Source organism: Notolepis coatsorum (genome assembly GCF_963971535.1).
Source record: "Notolepis coatsorum genome assembly, chromosome: 3".
Classification (NCBI taxonomy): Eukaryota; Metazoa; Chordata; class Actinopteri; order Aulopiformes; family Paralepididae; genus Notolepis; species Notolepis coatsorum.
Window position 1 is genome coordinate 99171404 of NC_140167.1, and position 23696 is coordinate 99195099.

The 23696-nt window shown below is 44.2% G+C and overlaps 1 protein-coding gene across 1 annotated transcript in view; it reads right to left on the reverse strand.

The window, feature by feature from the left end:
• LOC311225927 (alsin-like) overlaps window positions 1-23696 on the reverse strand; it is a 165651-nt gene that overhangs the window by 15057 nt on the left and 126898 nt on the right. Inside the window, exons 25-29 of the mRNA XM_084311318.1 lie at window positions 16643-16757; window positions 15953-16110; window positions 7216-7338; window positions 2639-2815; window positions 923-968 (exon numbers count right to left, since the gene is read on the reverse strand). Of these exons, the coding sequence (XP_084167444.1) occupies window positions 923-968; window positions 2639-2815; window positions 7216-7338; window positions 15953-16110; window positions 16643-16757 (619 nt within the window). The remainder of the gene's footprint in view (window positions 1-922; window positions 969-2638; window positions 2816-7215; window positions 7339-15952; window positions 16111-16642; window positions 16758-23696) is intronic.

Genomic DNA, 23696 nt, shown 5'->3' on the forward strand with positions numbered 1-23696 from the left:
ATCACATTTTTATGCCAATATCGGCCGATAATATCGGACATCCCTAATTATCACTGATGATACTGATACTGATCCAAAATGCTCCCACAATACAGATTTAAGGTTTTATCGATTTCTTGTCAGATATAAGGCTGGGATGTCAGTTTCTTCTACTGTTTTCACAGCATGTCTCCACTCTGTGAACTAATGCTGTTGGTGGGAGAGGCACTCACACAGCACACAGCACAGCAGAGTGTTCACTGCACACAGAAACAGTGTGACTCGCTAAAGGAGTTATTTCTCACAAGGCAAAGTCTAACGCAGGGCTGAATAGAAGATAGATATCATAGCTTTTAAAATTCTTATGGTTTGGAAACCATGATGTTTTTGAACGTTTAGCACACTGTGCTCATACATTATTAAACATGTGCTCTACTCTCACTGTAGAGCCCTGTCACCATGAAGAGAGAGCTTTAATACTGGGGTCAAATACCTTGGTCACTGAGAGTAGGAGAGGAGAGGAGAGGAGAGGAGAGGTGAGGTGAGGTGAGAAGAAGAAAAGAGAGAGGAGGAGAAGGGAGGAGGGTAGAAGAGGAGAGAAGAAGAGAAGAGAAGAGAAGAGAAGAGAAGAGAAGAGAAGAGAAGAGAAGAGAAGAGAAGAGAAGAGAAGAGAAGAGAAGAGAAGATGGGGTTAGGTAAAAGGGACAGACTGAGGAGAGAGAGGAAAGACGATGGAGTGATTGACGGATAATTCTCTCAATCAGAATGTAGGTTAATGGAGGATAAGAATGACTAGATGGATGGATTATCAGTCTTACACATCTTAGATAGATAGATAGATAGATAGATAGATAGATAGATAGATAGATAGATAGATAGATAGATAGATAGATAGATAGATAGATAGATAGATAGATAGATAGATAGGTAAAACATGTCTGACCTGTTTCTTTTCTCCCAGCACTGAGATGGACAGAGGCCAGAACTTCCTAGAGGACAAATGTATTATTATTATTATTATTATTATTATTATTATTATTATTATTATTATTATTATTATTATTATTATTATTATTATTATTATTATTATTATTATTATTATTATTATTATTATTATTATTATTATTATTATTATTATTATTATTATTATTATTATTATTATTATTATTATTATTATTATTAATAGTATAGTGAATGGCTACTTCCACCTGCAGGTCCTCCAAGTATGTTGTATGTAGTATGACATACTGCACTCCATGTACTGAACAGTAAGCTCCAACATACATGTACATACTTTAGTCATGTAGTATATACAATGAATTCGGAAGCAGCCTGTGTGTGTGTGCGTGCGTGTGTGTGCGTGCGTGCGTGCGTGCGTGCGTGCGTGCATGTGTGTGTGTGTGTGAGTGTGAGTGTGAGTGTGAGGGGCCTTTCTCACTTATACCTATTGGGATCGAATCACTGCTCCCGGGAACGGGGGGGAGTGTTCTCACTCAGACGGACACACCCCTTTTTGGGATTGAACCTCGCTGATTCGTTTTACCCCCCGCTGAACCTGGGACAGTTGGATTAGGTGGTTTCGGAATCGGGCCAGTGGGAGCGGGGGGCGTGACACACACAACGTCGTTACTGTCATGCTTGCTTGAATTTTGGGCAGATAAAACCACATTGGACAATACCCACAAAAACGATATTTATGGGCAATTTGAGAGTTCAGACCTCAACCAAAAACAAGCATGTGGAACCTCACAGCTCAGTGGATGAAAACATGAAGCCACGTTACAAAGCACAGCACTTCTGGCTCGCATTAGGCCTGGCAATTTTTGTTTGCCATGCTATTTCTATACATTAGTTTCTTGTTTGAATGCATTTATTTCTATTAGACCAGTGGTGCCCAACCAGTCGGCCGTGGTCGACCAGTAGATCAATGACATGTAATATAATTGCCACGAGCGATGGGATAATGTTAGCTGCTGGACAGGCTAAGCTAACTAGCGTTAGCCGTTAGCTTAGCGTTAGCCATTGCTGTATACTATACTTTCTTGTTCGAATGCATTTATTTCTATTAGACCAGTGGTGCCCAACCAGTCGGCCGTGGTCGACCAGTAGATCAATGACATTCAATATAATCGATGCAGCAATGTTACTAGTAAAAGGCTAAGCTAACTAGCGTTAGCCGTTAGCTTAGCGATATCGTTAACCCTGCAAAACGCTCAAAAGCGGACTCTACAACACCATCCATTCGTGATAAAATGGGGTGGGTTATATTGACAAGGCTTGATAACAGAGGTTCAAATATAACTTCATATTTATTGGTTATTTGTTCATTTTATATCAGCATCCAGTCTCCGTGTTAAGACACTTCCTGTTTACATTTTCGAACGTGACATCATCGCCTACGGCAAGTGTAAACGCTCAAAAGGCAAACCGTAAACAGAACCCGGAGCGAACCAAGACTGCAGTGTGTACACAAACTAGAGGGGGGAGAGGGAGGGGGGAAGTTCGCATTAGATCTCGGAACGGGCCAGAACGGAATGGAATGGAAACTAATATAATGAGTGAGAAAGGCCCCTGAGTGTGTGTGTGTGTGTGTGTGTGTGTGTGTGTGTGTGTGTGTGTGTGTGTGTGTGTGTGTGTGTGTGTGTGTGTGTGTCCTCACTCCTGCACGCCCAGGAAGCTGAGCAGCGGTTGGTCGGGCTGCTTGTTGAGGCGGAGGACACACTCCCAGTAAGTGGCCTCCTCGCTCTCCTCCTCCAGACAGTAGAGGGTGAAGAGAGGAGGGTACAGCCGAGGGAGGAGCAGGGGGAGGAGCAGGGAGGAGGAGCTCAACACACATCTGGAGAGACAGGAGGAGCGGACCGAGAGAGCAAACGAGGTGGAGAGAGTACAACGAAAATAAATGTAACAGTAAAGTACAATAGTAATATACAATGTACAGATGATTAAACTGGGTACAAAATATACAAATTAGTACTATTGAGTGTAGTGCTAATCAGATGTATGTACATAGTTGTAGTATTAATATGTACAGTGATACGGGTATAAAGACACTATGGCAGTAAGTAAGTAAGTAAGTAAGGGGAGCTCCCGTAGCTCACCGCGTATCTCGGCGCTATTTCGGCGTCGGGGACAACCGTGCTCGTCACGGATCTGGGGTACACGAGTTCGATTCCCGGAACCGCCGTATTTTCTCAGAGTGTCTTCCCCTACTCTACATCCCATTCAACCTGTTTCTGTCGGTCATGCTTGACCAGAAAAAGCGATAAACGCTAAAAAATGAAGTTTAAAAAAAAAATACGTAAGTAAGTAAGTAAGTGTAAGTAGTAGGTAAGGTATATATGTACAGATATTATAGATATAGTAAATATAGTATATAGTGTTGTGGAATATTTTAAATTAGCCAAACAGTGAAACTGTAGAAATTCAGATGAGTCAAATTGTATAAAAATAGAACATAGTTTATTATCTGTTTCCATGGCCATAGAAAGAATATGATCAGTTTATAATCAGAGACACATGTGTACACACAAAGCGTCTGACCAGAAAGTGACAGCGAGCTCTGGTCAGACTTACAATAAATACATAATTGACATGACGTACATAAGATGACCAGATATGACAAGAAAGTAGGGGTGTAAAGGTACACGTATCTGTACCGAACCAAACCGTTTCAGTGTGTACCGTACAGTACCGAACGGCTGTGTAGTGTACCGAACGAATACAACGGTATGTTAACCACTAACGACTGCCCACCGGGGGCTGTTTTTTTCACAATCTAATATAATAATATTTTTTTTCATTTTTTTTTTACAAGTCGAAGTTAAGTAAATATTTTAAATACTTACAAAAACTCAAATGAAATAAAATGATGCAGAAAATGTATTTAGTTTTAGTCTTTCATAATTTAGTCAAATCTATCAACATGGCAAGCGAGGAGTTATTGGTGTCTAATGTCTATATTTATTCATTAACCCTCTAAAGCAGGGGTGTCAAACTCATTTTCACAGAGGGCCACATCAGCATTATGGTTGCCCTCAAAGGGCCAAAGACCGTATAAATGTTAATGTAATGTAAAATAAATGTAGCTACACATTTACATATTGTTAAACATGGTGTTTCTGTATTTATTACTTATTCAAGTTATACATATTGCATATTCATTTGCATAAATGTAAAAATATATGTTAGCTTATGTTATTTTAACAAATAATTTTAGTTTATCAGAACCCCATATTACTCCACCAATCAATGATCAAACCATTCAAGTAAATAACAAAGAAGAATATCATCAAATACAAGCTATGACATTAAGTTTGTTCAAAACCTTTTTGTCACAGTCAAGAGGGGCAGAACTAACAACTGTGAGCTGCAAAGAACACGTGGGACAGATGTAGCAGATGTTACAAAAACAAATGGCTGCACACAACCTTGCAGAGGCCATACATCCAACTAATGGAAGATAGTTTAATTAACTTTAATTAACAGATTGCAGAATGGGTACAGTACAGTACAGCTCAATACACACAATTGTTAAGGGGATGCAGACCAGAGAAAGACTTTCGTCTTGTTTACATCAGGGTCCCCCATTTTCAATTCGTAATGAAATTGCTATTATGTGTCTGCATGAACACACAACTGTAACTGTACTCAAAAATAACAAAATAAGGGTTGTCTCAGTTCACAACTATATTGGTCAAGTTTTGGGTGGGACTTGTTTGCGTCCCTACAGCTTCTTATTCAATTGAGCAAGATGCTCGGTTATGTCACACAGCCAGTTTGCATCTGACAGTTCAGACAATATTTCTTCAACCCTTTGTTACCTATTCCGCCTGGATCTTTTTTGTATTTTGGGCTGTAAAATTGTCAAAGAATGTCTGAGGAGTAAGTGCTTTTGGCTTTTTTCCTTTGTTACCTCAGATGTTCAACATACATGTATGTGTAAGAATGTGTAATAACTAAGGCTGTCAAAGTTAAAGCTTTATTAACGCATTAACCCACAATTATTTTAACACTGCTATTTTTTAACCCAATATTAATGTTATTTTTTTATTTTTTTTTTACCTGAGCTCTTGGGGGGCCACATCAAATGACGTGGCGGGCCGGATTTGGCCCGCGGGCCGTGAGTTTGACACCTATGCTCTAAAGCCTACATAGACAAAGGTTCGCCTGGACATAGTGTTATATTTTTGCCAATTCTGAGCCTATTCTTTGAGTCAGTATCAAACTGTGTGTGAGCTAACAATATTTGACGTAAAAAAAACTTTTGTTGTGCTGTGTTTAGTTTACCAGGGAATTATAGTTTTTTTTCAATATGGAAAGTTCTATTTAGGTGTTTTGAACCCCCAATGTGAAATCTGGTGCAAATACACCTTTTCCTCAGTGAGTGGATATTGTTCTGTTTTTTTTTTGCAGACTATGTCAAAATATATACATTTTGGTGTTGCCTTCATATTTGGACCAATATCTCGCTGCAAACACACACCATAGCTTGAAACACTTTAAATCCTTCACTATGATTATCATCGTCACTGTCCCAGCATCAGGCTCAGAGTCCTTTTCATTTATATATCTGGATTGTCCTCAACATCCAACAAATTCCAGTGCTTGTTGAACATTATACCTCTTTGTCTTTTTGCCATTTTATTATAAAACCAGGGACAAGCGGCTCTCTCTATCCTCTGTTATGCGCAAGCAGTGCGTGTCTGTCTGACGGCTCTATCTGCAGAGCACACTGGAATATAGAGAAACTATAGGGATTTTCTATTGGTCCTCCCAGCCCACATGACCATTTCTAGCATTCCCATTGGCTATAGGCTAAAAGCTCAGTGACAGATATAGAAATAGATAGATAAATACAGCGGATTATTATTATTATTATTATTATTATTATTATTATTATTATTATTATTATTATTATTATTATTATTATTATTATTATTATTATTATTATTATTAATAGTATAGTGAATGGCTACTTCCACCTGCAGGTCCTCCAAGTATGTTGTATGTAGTATGACATACTGCACTCCATGTACTGAACAGTAAGCTCCAACATACATGTACATACTTTAGTCATGTAGTATATACAATGAATTCGGAAGCAGCCTGTGTGTGTGTGCGTGCGTGTGTGTGCGTGCGTGCGTGCATGTGTGTGTGTGTGTGTGTGTGAGTGTGAGTGTGAGTGTGAGGGGCCTTTCTCACTTATACCTATTGGGATCGAATCACTGCTCCCGGGAACGGGGGGGAGTGTTCTCACTCAGACGGACACACCCCTTTTTGGGATTGAACCTCGCTGATTCGTTTTACCCCCCGCTGAACCTGGGACAGTTGGATTAGGTGGTTTCGGAATCGGGCCAGTGGGAGCGGGGGGCGTGACACACACAACGTCGTTACTGTCATGCTTGCTTGAATTTTGGGCAGATAAAACCACATTGGACAATACCCACAAAAACGATATTTATGGGCAATTTGAGAGTTCAGACCTCAACCAAAAACAAGCATGTGGAACCTCACAGCTCAGTGGATGAAAACATGAAGCCACGTTACAAAGCACAGCACTTCTGGCTCGCATTAGGCCTGGCAATTTTTGTTTGCCATGCTATTTCTATACATTAGTTTCTTGTTTGAATGCATTTATTTCTATTAGACCAGTGGTGCCCAACCAGTCGGCCGTGGTCGACCAGTAGATCAATGACATGTAATATAATTGCCACGAGCGATGGGATAATGTTAGCTGCTGGACAGGCTAAGCTAACTAGCGTTAGCCGTTAGCTTAGCGTCCTCCCAGCCCACATGACCATTTCTAGCATTCCCATTGGCTATAGGCTAAAAGCTCAGTGACAGATATAGAAATAGATAGATAAATACAGCGGATTAGATGCAGTCTGCATTCGGAAGAGAAAACAACATTTCAAGATTCTATGCTTTACTTCCACACAGTGCCAGTGATAAAGCAAGTCTTTATAAACGGTTCCAAAGATATTTAATATTTTGCTAAACTTAGTGTTGTGTGGCTCACTCTGCTTTAGAGACAGCTGTTTTAAGATTGGGATGACATGACTGAGTCAACTGCCTTCAATAAGTGTTTGTATTAAACAAAATCAATCCGATATCTATCCGATCGCATTAAAACTAATACTAGACGGCAGGCTATGGGCCAAGGTCCTGTTGACGACAATGATCCAACTTTTATCAATATAATAAAAATACTCAGAAAATATAATCAAAAATACTCACCCATCCTGGCTGTCAGAGGAGTCCGAGCTGAGGGAGGAAGGTGTGGACGGGGAGAGGGAGGAAGGGGAGGGGGGCTGATCTGGTATGAAGCCCCCCTCTTCCGGTAGACCAGGAAACAGAAACCTGGAGACACACAAAAAAACAGTTAAATTAATTATATGAGTGCTACACCATTATAATTAATAACACAGAAAGCAGTTTAAACCATCAAATGAGTCCTACACCATTTTAATTAATAACACAGAAACCAGTTAAATCCATTATATGAGTCCTACACCATTATAATTAATAACACAGCAACCAGTTACCTTGCTAGTATGAACACAGCACATGACAACTGTGATACATACACAAGCTTAGACCTGTCTAACAAGTCAGGTTGTCAAATCCAACCCAAAAAAACTTAAATGCATATAATGTCAATGTAAAGACGGGAAGGAGGCGAACAGATGCAGCTTAACTCTAGAAGAACAGATGCAGTTTAACTCTAGAAGAACAGATGCAGCTTAACTCTAGAAGAACAGATGCAGCTTAACTCTAGAAGAACAGATGCAGCTTAACTCTAGAAGAACAGATGCAGCTTAACTCTAGAAGAACAGAAGCAGCTTAACTCTAGAAGAACAGATGCAGCTTAACTCTAGAAGAACAGATGCAGCTTAACTCTATAAGAACAGATGCAGCTTAACTCTATAAGAACAGATGCAGCTTAACTCTAGAAGAACAGATGCAGCTTAACTCTAGAAGAACAGATGCAGCTTAACTCTAGAAGAACAGATGCAGCTTAACTCTAGAAGAACAGATGCAGCTTAACTCTAGAAGAACAGATGCAGCTTAACTCTAGAAGAACAGATGCAGTTTAACTCTAGAAGAACAGATGCAGCTTAACTCTAGAAGAACAGATGCAGCTTAACTCTAGAAGAACAGATGCAGCTTAACGCTAGAAGAACAGATGCAGCTTAACGCTAGAAGAACAGATGCAGCTTAACTCTAGAAGAACAGATGCAGCTTAACTCTAGAAGAACAGAAGCAGCTTAACTCTAGAAGAACAGATGCAGCTTAACTCTAGAAGAACAGATGCAGCTTAACTCTAGAAGAACAGATGCAGCTTAACTCTAGAAGAACAGATGCAGCTTAACTCTAGAAGAACAGAAGCAGCTTAACTCTAGGAGAACAGAAGCAGCTTAACTCTAGAAGAACAGAAGCAGCTTAACTCTAGAAGAACAGATAAAGTTTAACTCTAGAAGAACAGAAGCAGCTTAACTCTAGAAGAACAGAAGCAGCTTAACTCTAGAAGAACAGATGCAGTTTAACTCTAGAAGAACAGAAGCAGCTTAACTCTAGAAGAACAGAAGCAGCTTAACTCTAGAAGAACAGATGCAGCTTAACTCTAGAAGAACAGAAGCAGCTTAACTCTAAAAGAACAGATGCAGCTTAACTCTAGAAGAACAGAAGCAGCTTAACGCTAGAAGAACAGATGCAGCTTAACTCTAGAAGAACAGAAGCAGCTTAACTCTAGAAGAACAGATGCAGCTTAACTCTAGAAGAACAGAAGCAGCTTAACTCTAGAAGAACAGAAGCAGCTTAACGCTAGAAGAACAGATGCAGCTTAACTCTAGAAGAACAGATGCAGCTTAACTCTAGAAGAACAGAAGCAGTTTAACTCTAGAAGAACAGATGCAGCTTAACGCTAGAAGAACAGATGCAGCTTAACTCTAGAAGAACAGATGCAGCTTAACTCTAGAAGAACAGAAGCAGCTTAACGCTAGGAGAACAGATGCAGCTTAACTCTAGAAGAACAGATGCAGCTTAACTCTAGAAGAACAGATGCAGCTTAACTCTAGAAGAACAGAAGCAGTTTAACTCTAGAAGAACAGATGCAGCTTAACTCTAGAAGAACAGATGCAGCTTAACTCTAGAAGAACAGAAGCAGCTTAACTCTAGAAGAACAGATGCAGCTTAACTCTAGAAGAACAGAAGCAGCTTAACTCTAGAAGAAAAGATGCAGCTTAACTCTAGAAGAACAGATGCAGTTTAACTCTAGAAGAACAGAAGCAGCTTAACTCTAGAAGAACAGAAGCAGCTTAACTCTAGAAGAACAGATGCAGTTTAACTCTAGAAGAACAGATGCAGCTTAACTCTAGAAGAACAGATGCAGTTTAACTCTAGAAGAACAGATGCAGCTTAACTCTAGAAGAACAGATGCAGCTTAACTCTAGAAGAACAGATGCAGCTTAACTCTAGAAGAACAGATGCAGCTTAACTCTAGAAGAACAGATGCAGCTTAACTCTAGAAGAACAGATGCAGCTTAACTCTAGAAGAACAGATGCAGCTTAACTCTAGAATAACAGATGCAGTTTAACTCTAGAAGAACAGATGCAGCTTAACTCTAGAAGAACAGATGCAGCTTAACTCTAGAAGAACAGAAGCAGCTTAACTCTAGAAGAACAGATGCAGCTTAACTCTAGAAGAACAGATGCAGCTTAACTCTAGAAGAACAGATGCAGCTTAACTCTAGAAGAACAGATGCATCTTAACTCTAGGAGAATAGACGCAGCTTAACTCTAGAAGAACAGATGCAGCTTAACTCTAGAAGAACAGATGCAGCTTAACTCTAGAAGAACAGAAGCAGCTTAACTCTAGAAGAACAGATGCAGCTTAACTCTAGGAGAACAGATGCAGCTTAACTCTAGAAGAACAGACGCAGCTTAACTCTAGAAGAACAGACGCAGCTTAACTCTAGAAGAACAGAAGCAGCTTAACTCTAGAAGAACAGATGCAGCTTAACTCTAGAAGAACAGATGCAGCTTAACTCTAGAAGAACAGATGCAGCTTAACTCTAGAAGAACAGATGCAGCTTAACTCTAGGAGAACAGATGCAGCTTAACTCTAGAAGAACAGATGCAGCTTAACTCTAGGAGAACAGAAGCAGTTTAACTCTAGAAGAACAGATGCAGCTTAACTCTAGAAGAACAGATGCAGCTTAACTCTAGAAGAACAGATGCAGCTTAACTCTAGAAGAACAGATGCAGCTTAACTCTAGAAGAACAGACGCAGGTTCTGTATCGTTAGTGGCTTAGCTTGGCATCGCCTTCTGCACTATCTCGCGTACGTGCACGCGTACTGAATAAACCACAAATGTACCTCTAATACCAGTATTAGTCTGACCACACCCCTCATCAGCTTACCTTCATAAGCAGGTGTGTGGTCACCTGCTCTCCTCCTTCTCGCTTTCACCACAAGGAAGAGGTGCCTCGGTAGATCCCCACACTTGACACCATGATGGAAGAAATTGGATTAGGAACAGCTTGGGAAACAAGGATACGTTGACATCATATCTTTATTTTCTCTCTCACTATTTTCGAGAAAATACGGCGATATTGTCTTCGTACTGGAGTGTCTAGAAGATGATGATCATTCTACAAACCCTCCACCGGTTTTCGTATTGGGAGCACGCCGCTGCATGCTTCTCAACTGCAGTTCCTTGCTGTGTTTGTTGGGGTGAAACCTGTCAGGCCACAGCTGAACTGTCGGACATGCCGCTGTTGTGAGGAGCGGTGCGTTCCAGGTTGGGTGAGTAGTGTTTGCTGGCGGGCTCCACTTGTCTGTTAGTGCTATGGGGGCTACTAGACAAAGTTTATGGAAACCGGCCCCAGGCTAGGGTCCTTTGTTTAGCCGTCTAGGCGACAGAAGGCCTTGGTCTGGCGACCATTATAGTTTTAACTAGTGGGCCGCGACCATTGACACTGGTGATCCCTGTGTGTTCTGGACGAGTGGATTCTCTCTGTCACCGTGTTAAGACCCCATCTTTCATATCCAAATGAGAGTATTCCTTCACGAGGGGATATGTGCATGTAATGTGCGATAGCGGCAGATTCATGTTCAAAGTCAGCTATACAGGCCAGTTGGTACTGTGCTGATTCCGCCGGACGTGTTAATGTCACCGTTGTGAAGCGGTGTTGACGTCTTGTTTTCTCTTTTCTCTTAAAAAGTGAGGAGGGTTCAGAACGGCGGCCTGTCTGGGTGAGTGTTATGTCATTGTTTACATGTTCATAGCTTACGGTTAGCCGGTCGGTGGCCTGGCGCGGGGTAGCTTGGCTTCTCGCGCGCCGCCGGGAGCTCGCTCCTGATCGCGTGCGTCGTAGATCGGCGTCTCGCGAGCGGAAGCGATAGCACCCGAACGGTTGGAGCAGCCGTTAGCTTGATGCTATTCTGTTGAACGTGCTTTGATTTTTAACATGTTTTACACTCTTGACCACGACGTCATCCTTGACAGGGGATGTTCGTCAACCCTGCCTGAGCCTAGACGGGGATTGCGTCAACAAAGAGGGCTGTGTTCTACGGCTTGTGACTGCACTTCGCTGATCTGCGTTCCGGGCAGGTACGGGGTTGGCCAGACCCTCATAACACGTCTTCTGGTTTTACCTTGCTAAATGTATTGTGAATGACGGTGTTTTTTTTCCCAAAACGTGTGTTGTTGCAATGCATTTGAGATACGTTGCGGGTTGTGTGTGAGCTGTTTTTGTCACTGGCAGTAGCTTCTCCGTGCAGGTCGTGATGTATTGATCTGGTTGTTGTGTGAGAAACATCATGGTGTTTATGTGTACCGTGTACTCACTACTAAGGCAACTAACCTATGAAGCTATGCTTGGTGACGAGTGAGTAAAAGAATGTTCTTTCTCAGACTGTAATGACAATGGACAGTGAGTTCACACATTAACAGGTTTTCCTGTTTTAACTGGCCGTATTGAGGGTAAAATAGGAGGATGGTGTTTTTCCCCCCCCGGTTCCCTGGGGACTTTATCACCTCCTATCAGACATGTTGTGCATTAATTGTGTCTTTTGTGTGGTAGGGATACGATGTAACTCTCAGCTTGATTGCTGAGGTTGTGCTAAATCTGCTGGAGAAACTTATTTCCTAAAGGGAAATTGGTTTGGTTGCTGTCATGTGTGCTTGGCAAGGCCTGTGGTCGATACTAATCAAGAATGATGTATTCTCTCATTGTGATGATGATGGGTTGTGTGTGTCATGTGACCTACAACTGGGTTGTACTGGCCACAGAAGCACATGTGTATGTTGGGCCGGGGTTCTTAGAGCCCTCTCTATTCTGTGTTTTTCCTTAGTAAAAATCAGATAGCAGGTTAGCTCGTGCGCTGTGTGGAGCTGTGAAACGCTTCATAGAGCTGACTATGACTGTCATATTCTCTTTTTGTCGTTACGTCGTATCATGGGTGTGGGGTCGTCAAGGGGTGAACTGGTAACCTTTCCTCTCCCCATTGTTCTGTCGGTCAGGGGTACACCCCCTGTCCTTCAAGGTTCCCGTCACGTGGCGGTTCGGCACGTTACGGGGGGGGGGGGGGGGGGGGGGGAGGGAGTTCCTGGTCCCACGGCCTGGTATATTGGGCGTGTGCACCGCAGGAATTCCCCCGCCATAGAGTACGTCACCGTGCGCGTCTCTGTTGGTAGGACTTCCGTGTGCTGTTCAGGTCCATGTGATGGATCTGTTTTCAGGGGGGGTGGTCAGGGCTCCTCCTCACCAAGCGCCTACTCAGGCCTTCTGTGAGTTCGGACTCCTTCTTCCATGTGATCCATGTGAGGAAGCCTCCATCAGAGTACAGAGCCTTCCTCCTCAGATTGTCAAAGTGAGTGGACCCTCTAGAAGGGTCCTTTTCTATTGTATGTATATTCGATTCAATTCGTTTATTGAGTGTGTATGGGTTCGGTGCCTCTTCCCCGGAGGCCCTAAAACCAGTTTTTTACATGGCTCAAGGTGCAATATATTCTTTTCAATCTGTACAGCTCGCGTGGGAAGTCTCTCTGGGGATCCCCGTCTCTTTCCTATGGGAGGGTGGTGGGATGTAAAAATGTGAACATTTTTTACCCCGGCTGTGTAGACTGGGATACATACTGTTGATGCTTCCTTCTTTCTATTCCAGAAGTGTTGGAGTTAGGGAGTGTCACACCCCTCTTGTCGTTCCCCTGGGCGCCTTGGGGATTCAATGACAGGTCTAAATAGCCTGTTCATTGATGGGGGTGTGTCCCGACGCACGTATAGTGCTAGCTCGCTGTAAACAGGCGATTGACTGGCACGCCTTAGTTGCTTGTGGTTGAAACAGCGTTTTTATAAAGCAACTGAGATGGGGGTTTTTCCTCTTCCGGCGACCACATCCCATGACCTGGGTGGGTTGTCGACGGATCCTCGTTCATGTCTGGGGGATGATGACGGGATGGATCTGAACATATGTAGTGGGGTCTCACGCCCTTGGGGTGGGCCACCAGGCGCGGTTCGTCCCGACGTCTGGGTGGCGCCTTCTTTTCATGTTAAGATCAACACGCATATCTGCCCTTCTCCTGGAGTAGGCATGTCGGCGTGGTTAGGGCACGGGACTGGTTCTGGTCACGCTGGTCCAGATCAGTTGAACCCGTTGTCCGCCGGGGATGCAGATCTGCTGTTCTGGTACCCTGAGGGACTTGGGCTTTTTTCAGGGGGAAAAATGCCGGGTCGGTCTGGGTGTCACAGGGTTAAGCGCTATGGAGACCCTGGTTGGGTATGTTTTTACTCAGCACTGTCGTCATGGCTTACAGCCATGCCATTCTGTACACGCTCGATCTCGTCGGATCTCGGCCGCTACACAGGTTGGTCCTGGTTAGTACTTGGTTGGGAGACCGCCGGGGAATACCAGGTACGGTGTGCTTAGGGGCTGGTTCTCCATTGTTTTTCGCTCCTCTCTCACGCATGGCGAAGAGGGGCCTGTGGGGGTGGTTTTTTGACCTCCTCTGGTGACCCTGTGCTTCCCGTACCGCCAGGCCCGGTCCGAAGTGATGTTTGCGACCCGTAGGCCTGGGTTAACCCTTTTTGGAAACTGAAACACTTGTACTGCGGTATAGCCGGTGTATACCCGCAGGTGTGTTTTGGAGTTTTTTCTTGAGGGGTTATAGGAACAACCACCGCATTGGGTAACACCGAGGTGGTTGATTCCCTGGTGTGTTGGAGCAGTGTCAACTCCCGGGTTCACCGGTTGAGGGTGCCCCTGCACGTTCATGACGTCTGCCAATCGTGTCAGCCTTCTCTGCCTCGACCCCTCTGGGTGGGGGTTGTTAAATGGAGGCTTGGTCATGCAACACCGCCAGCTTACGCTCCTTCCGCCGGGGCGGCTGTGTTCAGCTGTCCCCTCTGGCGCCTGTCTCGTCCGCAGTCTCCAGGCTAGGGTTAACAGCCTGTTGCCTGGTTTTTCCCCGGTGCGCTGCCTGCTTCCGTTGGTTAACCTTTTTTGTGTGCTTACGGCCATGCTGACTGCCTATTCTGCAGGGTCAGTGTGCCAGGCGGTGTACTATTGGGGGGACGGGGCCCGCTCGGCTTACTGGCCTGGTTGGTTCCGCCTGGGAATACCAGGTGCAGTAACTGAGGGGCCTTTGTCCGAATACGCTGGCGATGTGGGGGGCGGGGCACTACGTGCCCACCTGGTGGGGTCTTGATGCTGGCATCATGGACTTCTCCGGGCCCCCATTCCAGGGAGTCCAGTCCTTTTGGTGGGTCTGGGTCTTCCTTCGTGCTCCGCTGCTACGGCCTTGCCACGGGGTTGGGTTTGCCCTTGACCCCGTGATTCTGGGGGCAGTAACGAGGTTGTTCCTCCGTTCGTTCCCGGGTGGCATGCGGGTTGTGCGTGTGTGTAGTCGTGGGTCAAGCCACGGTCTGCTCACCCTGTGCGTTGAGTTGCTTGAGTGCCTCTTCGCACGGTCGGGTCCGTCGCCCTCCCGTGACGTCCCTAATAGGGGGGCTACCCTCCATTAGGGGGGGTCGGGGGGGCTCGGCCCTCCCTGTTCTGATGGTTTTGGGGGGCTGTCAGCGGGGTGTATTTGTCAGCCAAGTGGCTCCGCTTGGCCTCCCTTGTGCAGAAGGCGATGCCAAGCTAAGCCACTAACGATACAGAACGTTAGGTTATGACTATAACCAAGTTCTGTTAGTTAGGGGCGATGCTTGGCATCGGACGCCGCTGCAGCCCTTGTCCTCACCTTGTGGTGAAAGCTTGGGAAGGAGGAGAGCAGGTGACCACACACCTGCTTATGAAGGTAAGCTGATGAGGGGTGTGGTCAGACTAATACTGGTATTAGAGGTACATTTGTGGTTTATTCAGTACGCGTGCACGTACGCGAGATAGTGCAGAAGGCGATGCCAAGCATCGCCCCTAACTAACAGAACTTGGTTATAGTCATAACCTAACGTTAACTCTAGAAGAACAGATGCAGCTTAACTCTAGGAGAACCGACGCAGCTTAACTCTAGAAGAACCGACGCAGCTTAACTCTAGAAGAACAGACGCAGGTTAACTCTAGAAGAACAGATGCAGCTTAACTCTAGAAGAACAGATGCAGCTTAACTCTAGAAGAACAGATGCAGCTTAACTCTAGAAGAACAGACGCAGCTTAACTCTAGAAGAACAGACGCAGTTTAACTCAAGAAGAACAGAAGCAGCTTAACTCTAGAAGAACAGATGCAGCTTAACTCTAGAAGAACAGAAGCAGCTTAACTCTAGAAGAACAGAAGCAGTTTAACTCTAGAAGAACAGAAGCAGTTTAACTCTAGAAGAACAGATGCAGCTTAACTCTAGAAGAACAGATGCAGCTTAACTCTAGAAGAACAGATGCAGCTTAACTCTAGAAGAACAGACGCAGCTTAACTCTAGAAGAACAGATGCAGCTTAACTCTAGAAGAACAGAAGCAGCTTAACTCTAGATTACCTGGCCATGTGGAAGATACGCTTGAGGTAGGACTGGAGCTCCTGCACCGCCTGTCTCAGCAGCCTACGGTTGGAACCTACTCCTACGTAAGTCATCCTGTAGGCCGTCACTAAGGTCTCCAGTAGCCAGCCCAGCGGATGGAGAGGGGTTTCACAAGCCTACCGAGGGAGAGAAAGAGAGAGAACAATTAGAACAGAGGTGGATAGAGAGAGATACAGTAGGAACAGAGACAAAGAGAGAAAAAGACAAAGAGAGAAAAGAGACAAAGAGACAAAGAGAGTTTGATTGATTTATTGATTGAAAACTTTATTAACAGATTGCAGAATGGGTACAATACAGTACGGCTCAATACACACAATTGTTAAGGGGATGCAGACCAGAGAAAGACTTTCGTCTTGTTTACATCAGGGTCGCCCATTTTCAAGAAGAGAATGAGACAGAGAGAGAAAGAGAGAAAAAGACAGAGAGAGAAAGAGAGAGAGATGGGGACAGAGACAAAGAGAGGTAGAGCGAGAGAAAGAGACAGATATACAAAGAGAGAAAGAGACGTTAGAGATAAAGAGACAGACAAAGATGGAGACAAATAGAGAAATAGAGACTAAAGATGTGAGATGTGAGGAAGCAACCCTATAACACACACACACACACACACACACACACACACACACACACACACACACACACACACACCGTAGCTAGGTATCCTCGTATGCTGTTGTAGTTGCTGGTAGACATCAGTTCTCCAGACTGAGGGATCCTCTCTAGACGCTCCAGAATCCTGCTCTGAGAACGAGACAGGTCTGGACTACACACACACACACACACACACACACACACACACACACGCACACACACAGAATAACACACACACACACACACACACACACACACACGCACGCACACACGCACGCACGCACACACACAGAATAACACACACACACACACACCGAGATTCAGAGAGAGACACACGATGAAGATCATTCCTCTTATCATTAGTAAAACATTGGTCCAAAAATGTGCACAGATAAATGTGTCTATATATGTGTGTTTGTGTATAGTTCAAGTTCAAGTGGCTTTATTAGTTGTCATACAGAAATACAGAATACTTTGCATGAAATGCTTCTTTCTGTGTGTGTGCATACCTCTCTGTCGTGTAGTGATGTTAACACCTGTGTGTATACCTCTCTCTCTCTCTGTCGTGTAGTGATGTTAACAGCTGTGTGTATACCTCTCTCTCTCTGTCGTGTAGTGATGTTAACACCTGTGTGTATACCTCTCTCTCTGTGTCCTGTAGTGATGTTAACACCTGTGTGTATACCTCTCTCTCTCTCTGTCGTGTAGTGATGTTAACACCTGTGTGTATACCTCTCTCTCTGTGTCCTGTAGTGATGTTAACACCTGTGTGTATACCTCTCTCTCTGTGTCCTGTAGTGATGCTAACACCTGTGTGTATACCTCTCTCTGTGTCCTGTAGTGATGTTAACACCTGTGTGTATACCTCTCTCTCTGTGTCCTGTAGTGATGTTAACACCTGTGTGTATACCTCTCTCTCTGTGTCCTGTAGTGATGTTAACACCTGTGTGTATACCTCTCTCTCTGTGTTCTGTAGTGATGTTAACACCTGTGTGTATACCTCTCTCTGTGTCCTGTAGTGATGCTAACAGCTGTGTGTATACCTCTCTCTCTGTGTCCTGTAGTGATGTTAACACCTGTGTGTATACCTCTCTCTGTGTCCTGTAGTGATGTTAACAGCTGTGTGTATACCTCTCTCTGTGTCCTGTAGTGATGCTAACACCTGTGTGTATACCTCTCTCTGTGTCCTGTAGTGATGTTAACACCTGTGTGTATACCTCTCTCTGTGTCCTGTAGTGATGCTAACAGCTGTGTGTATACCTCTCTCTGTGTGTGTCCTGTAGTGATGCTAACACCTGTGTGTATACCTCTCTCTGTGTCCTGTAGTGATGTTAACACCTGTGTGTATACCTCTCTCTGTGTCCTGTAGTGATGTTAACAGCTGTGTGTATACCTCTCTCTCTGTGTCCTGTAGTGATGTTAACACCTGTGTGTATACCTCTCTCTGTGTCCTGTAGTGATGTTAACACCTGTGTGTATACCTCTCTCTCTGTGTCCTGTAGTGATGTTAACACCTGTGTGTATACCTCTCTCTGTGTCCTGTAGTGATGTTAACAGCTGTGTGTATACCTCTCTTTGTGTCCTGTAGTGATGTTAACACCTGTGTGTATACCTCTCTCTCTGTGTCCTGTAGTGATGTTAACACCTGTGTGTATACCTCTCTGTGTGTCCTGTAGTGATGTTAACAGCTGTGTGTATACCTCTCTCTGTGTCCTGTAGTGATGTTAACAGCTGTGTGTATACCTCTCTCTGTGTCCTGTAGTGATGCTAACACCTGTGTGTATACCTCTCTGTGTGTCCTGTAGTGATGTTAACAGCTGTGTGTATACCTCTCTCTGTGTCCTGTAGTGATGTTAACAGCCGTGTGTATACCTCTCTCTCTGTGTCCTGTAGTGATGTTAACAGCTGTGTGTATACCTCTCTCTGTGTCCTGTAGTGATGTTAACACCTGTGTGTATACCTCTCTCTGTGTGTCCTGTAGTGATGTTAACACCTGTGTGTATACCTCTCTCTGTGTGTCCTGTAGTGATGTTAACACCTGTGTGTATACCTCTCTCTGTGTGTCCTGTAGTGATGTTAACAGCTGTGTGTATACCTCTCTCTGTGTCCTGTAGTGATGCTAACACCTGTGTGTATACCTCTATCTGTGTCCTGTAGTGATGTTAACACCTGTGTGTATACCTCTCTGTGTGTCCTGTAGTGATGTTAACAGCTGTGTGTATACCTCTCTGTGTGTCCTGTAGTGATGTTAACACCTGTGTGTATACCTCTCTCTGTGTCCTGTAGTGATGTTAACAGCTGTGTGTATACCTCTCTCTGTGTCCTGTAGTGATGTTAACAGCTGTGTGTATACCTCTCTCTGTGTCCTGTAGTGATGTTAACACCTGTGTGTATACCTCTCTCTCTCTGCGTCCTGTAGTGATGCTAACAGCTGTGTGTATACCTCTCTCTGTGTGTCCTGTAGTGATGTTAACACCTGTGTGTATACCTCTCTCTCTGTGTCCTGTAGTGATGTTAACACCTGTGTGTATACCTCTCTCTGTGTCCTGTAGTGATGTTAACACCTGTGTGTATACCTCTCTCTCTCCGTGTCCTGTAGTGATGTTAACACCTGTGTGTATACCTCTCTCTGTGTCCTGTAGTGATGTTAACACCTGTGTGTATACCTCTCTCTCTGTGTCCTGTAGTGATGTTAACACCTGTGTGTATACCTCTCTCTCTGTGTCCTGTAGTGATGTTAACACCTGTGTGTATACCTCTCTCTGTGTCCTGTAGTGATGTTAACACCTGTGTGTATACCTCTCTCTCTCCGTGTCCTGTAGTGATGTTAACACCTGTGTGTATACCTCTCTCTGTGTCCTGTAGTGATGTTAACACCTGTGTGTATACCTCTCTCTCTGTGTCCTGTAGTGATGTTAACACCTGTGTGTATACCTCTCTCTCTGTGTCCTGTAGTGATGTTAACACCTGTGTGTATACCTCTCTCTGTGTCCTGTAGTGATGTTAACACCTGTGTGTATACCTCTCTCTCTCTGTGTCCTGTAGTGATGTTAACAGCTGTGTGTATACCTCTCTCTCTGTGTCCTGTAGTGATGTTAACACCTGTGTGTATACCTCTCTCTCTCTGTGTGTCCTGTAGTGATGTTAACACCTGTGTGTATACCTCTCTCTGTGTCCTGTAGTGATGTTAACACCTGTGTGTATACCTCTCTCTCTGTGTCCTGTAGTGATGTTAACAGCTGTGTGTATACCTCTCTCTCTGTGTCCTGTAGTGATGTTAACACCTGTGTGTATACCTCTCTCTCTCTGTGTGTCCTGTAGTGATGTTAACACCTGTGTGTATACCTCTCTCTGTGTCCTGTAGTGATGTTAACAGCTGTGTGTATACCTCTCTCTCTCTGTGTGTCCTGTAGTGATGTTAACAGCTGTGTGTATACCTCTCTCTCTCTGTGTGTCCTGTAGTGATGCTAACACCTGTGTGTATACCTCTCTCTCTGTGTGTCCTGTAGTGATGTTAACACCTGTGTGTATACCTCTCTCTATGTGTGTCCTGTAGTGATGTTAACAGCTGTGTGTATACCTCTCTCTCTGTGTCCTGTAGTGATGTTAACACCTGTGTGTATACCTCTCTGTGTGTCCTGTAGTGATGTTAACACCTGTGTGTATACCTCTCTCTCTGTGTCCTGTAGTGATGTTAACACCTGTGTGTATACCTCTCTCTCTCTGTGTCCTGTAGTGATGCTAACACCTGTGTGTATACCTCTCTCTGTGTCCTGTAGTGATGCTAACAGCTGTGTGTATACCTCTCTCTGTGTCCTGTAGTGATGTTAACAGCTGTGTGTATACCTCTCTCTGTGTGTCCTGTAGTGATGTTAACACCTGTGTGTATACCTCTCTCTGTGTGTCCTGTAGTGATGTTAACACCTGTGTGTATACCTCTCTCTCTGTGTCCTGTAGTGATGTTAACACCTGTGTGTATACCTCTCTCTGTGTCCTGTAGTGATGTTAACAGCTGTGTGTATACCTCTCTCTGTGTGTCCTGTAGTGATGCTAACAGCTGTGTGTATACCTCTCTCTCTGTGTGTCCTGTAGTGATGTTAACAGCTGTGTGTATACCTCTCTCTGTGTCCTGTAGTGATGTTAACACCTGTGTGTATACCTCTCTCTCTGTGTCCTGTAGTGATGTTAACAGCTGTGTGTATACCTCTCTCTGTGTCCTGTAGTGATGTTAACACCTGTGTGTATACCTCTCTCTGTGTGTCCTGTAGTGATGTTAACACCTGTGTGTATACCTCTCTGTGTCCTGTAGTGATGTTAACAGCTGTGTGTATACCTCTCTCTGTGTCCTGTAGTGATGTTAACACCTGTGTGTATACCTCTCTCTGTGTCCTGTAGTGATGTTAACACCTGTGTGTATACCTCTCTCTCTGTGTCCTGTAGTGATGTTAACACCTGTGTGTATACCTCTCTCTCTGTGTCCTGTAGTGATGTTAACACCTGTGTGTATACCTCTCTCTGTGTCCTGTAGTGATGTTAACACCTGTGTGTATACCTCTCTCTCTCTGTGTCCTGTAGTGATGTTAACAGCTGTGTGTATACCTCTCTCTCTGTGTCCTGTAGTGATGTTAACAGCTGTGTGTATACCTCTCTCTGTGTCCTGTAGTGATGTTAACAGCTGTGTGTATACCTCTCTCTGTGTGTCCTGTAGTGATGTTAACACCTGTGTGTATACCTCTCTCTGTGTGTCCTGTAGTGATGTTAACACCTGTGTGTATACCTCTCTCTGTGTCCTGTAGTGATGTTAACAGCTGTGTGTATACCTATCTCTGTGTCCTGTAGTGATGTTAACACCTGTGTGTATACCTCTATCTGTGTCCTGTAGTGATGTTAACACCTGTGTGTATACCTCTCTCTGTGTCCTGTAGTGATGTTAACACCTGTGTGTATACCTCTCTCTGTGTCCTGTAGTGATGTTAACACCTGTGTGTATACCTCTCTCTGTGTCCTGTAGTGATGTTAACACCTGTGTGTATACCTCTCTCTGTGTCCTGTAGTGATGTTAACACCTGTGTGTATACCTCTCTCTGTGTCCTGTAGTGATGTTAACAGCTGTGTGTATACCTCTCTCTCTGTGTCCTGTAGTGATGTTAACAGCTGTGTGTATACCTCTCTCTGTGTCCTGTAGTGATGCTAACACCTGTGTGTATACCTCTCTCTGTGTCCTGTAGTGATGTTAACAGCTGTGTGTATACCTCTCTCTGTGTCCTGTAGTGATGTTAACACCTGTGTGTATACCTCTCTCTGTGTCCTGTAGTGATGTTAACACCTGTGTGTATACCTCTCTCTGTGTCCTGTAGTGATGTTAACAGCTGTGTGTATACCTCTCTCTCTGTGTCCTGTAGTGATGTTAACAGCTGTGTGTATACCTCTCTCTGTGTCCTGTAGTGATGCTAACACCTGTGTGTATACCTCTCTGTGTGTCCTGTAGTGATGTTAACACCTGTGTGTATACCTCTCTCTGTGTCCTGTAGTGATGTTAACACCTGTGTGTATACCTCTCTCTGTGTCCTGTAGTGATGTTAACAGCTGTGTGTATACCTCTCTCTCTGTGTCCTGTAGTGATGTTAACACCTGTGTGTATACCTCTCTCTCTCTGTGTCCTGTAGTGATGTTAACACCTGTGTGTATACCTCTCTCTCTGTGTCCTGTAGTGATGTTAACACCTGTGTGTATACCTCTCTCTGTGTGTCCTGTAGTGATGTTAACACCTGTGTGTATACCTCTCTCTCTGTGTCCTGTAGTGATGTTAACACCTGTGTGTATACCTCTCTCTGTGTCCTGTAGTGATGTTAACAGCTGTGTGTATACCTCTCTCTCTGTGTCCTGTAGTGATGTTAACACCTGTGTGTATACCTCTCTCTGTGTCCTGTAGTGATGTTAACACCTGTGTGTATACCTCTCTCTCTGTGTCCTGTAGTGATGTTAACACCTGTGTGTATACCTCTCTCTGTGTCCTGTAGTGATGTTAACAGCTGTGTGTATACCTCTCTTTGTGTCCTGTAGTGATGTTAACACCTGTGTGTATACCTCTCTCTCTGTGTCCTGTAGTGATGTTAACACCTGTGTGTATACCTCTCTGTGTGTCCTGTAGTGATGTTAACAGCTGTGTGTATACCTCTCTCTGTGTCCTGTAGTGATGTTAACAGCTGTGTGTATACCTCTCTCTGTGTCCTGTAGTGATGCTAACACCTGTGTGTATACCTCTCTGTGTGTCCTGTAGTGATGTTAACAGCTGTGTGTATACCTCTCTCTGTGTCCTGTAGTGATGTTAACAGCCGTGTGTATACCTCTCTCTCTGTGTCCTGTAGTGATGTTAACAGCTGTGTGTATACCTCTCTCTGTGTCCTGTAGTGATGTTAACACCTGTGTGTATACCTCTCTCTGTGTGTCCTGTAGTGATGTTAACACCTGTGTGTATACCTCTCTCTGTGTGTCCTGTAGTGATGTTAACACCTGTGTGTATACCTCTCTCTGTGTGTCCTGTAGTGATGTTAACAGCTGTGTGTATACCTCTCTCTGTGTCCTGTAGTGATGCTAACACCTGTGTGTATACCTCTATCTGTGTCCTGTAGTGATGTTAACACCTGTGTGTATACCTCTCTGTGTGTCCTGTAGTGATGTTAACAGCTGTGTGTATACCTCTCTGTGTGTCCTGTAGTGATGTTAACACCTGTGTGTATACCTCTCTCTGTGTCCTGTAGTGATGTTAACAGCTGTGTGTATACCTCTCTCTGTGTCCTGTAGTGATGTTAACAGCTGTGTGTATACCTCTCTCTGTGTCCTGTAGTGATGTTAACACCTGTGTGTATACCTCTCTCTCTCTGCGTCCTGTAGTGATGCTAACAGCTGTGTGTATACCTCTCTCTGTGTGTCCTGTAGTGATGTTAACACCTGTGTGTATACCTCTCTCTCTGTGTCCTGTAGTGATGTTAACACCTGTGTGTATACCTCTCTCTGTGTCCTGTAGTGATGTTAACACCTGTGTGTATACCTCTCTCTCTCCGTGTCCTGTAGTGATGTTAACACCTGTGTGTATACCTCTCTCTGTGTC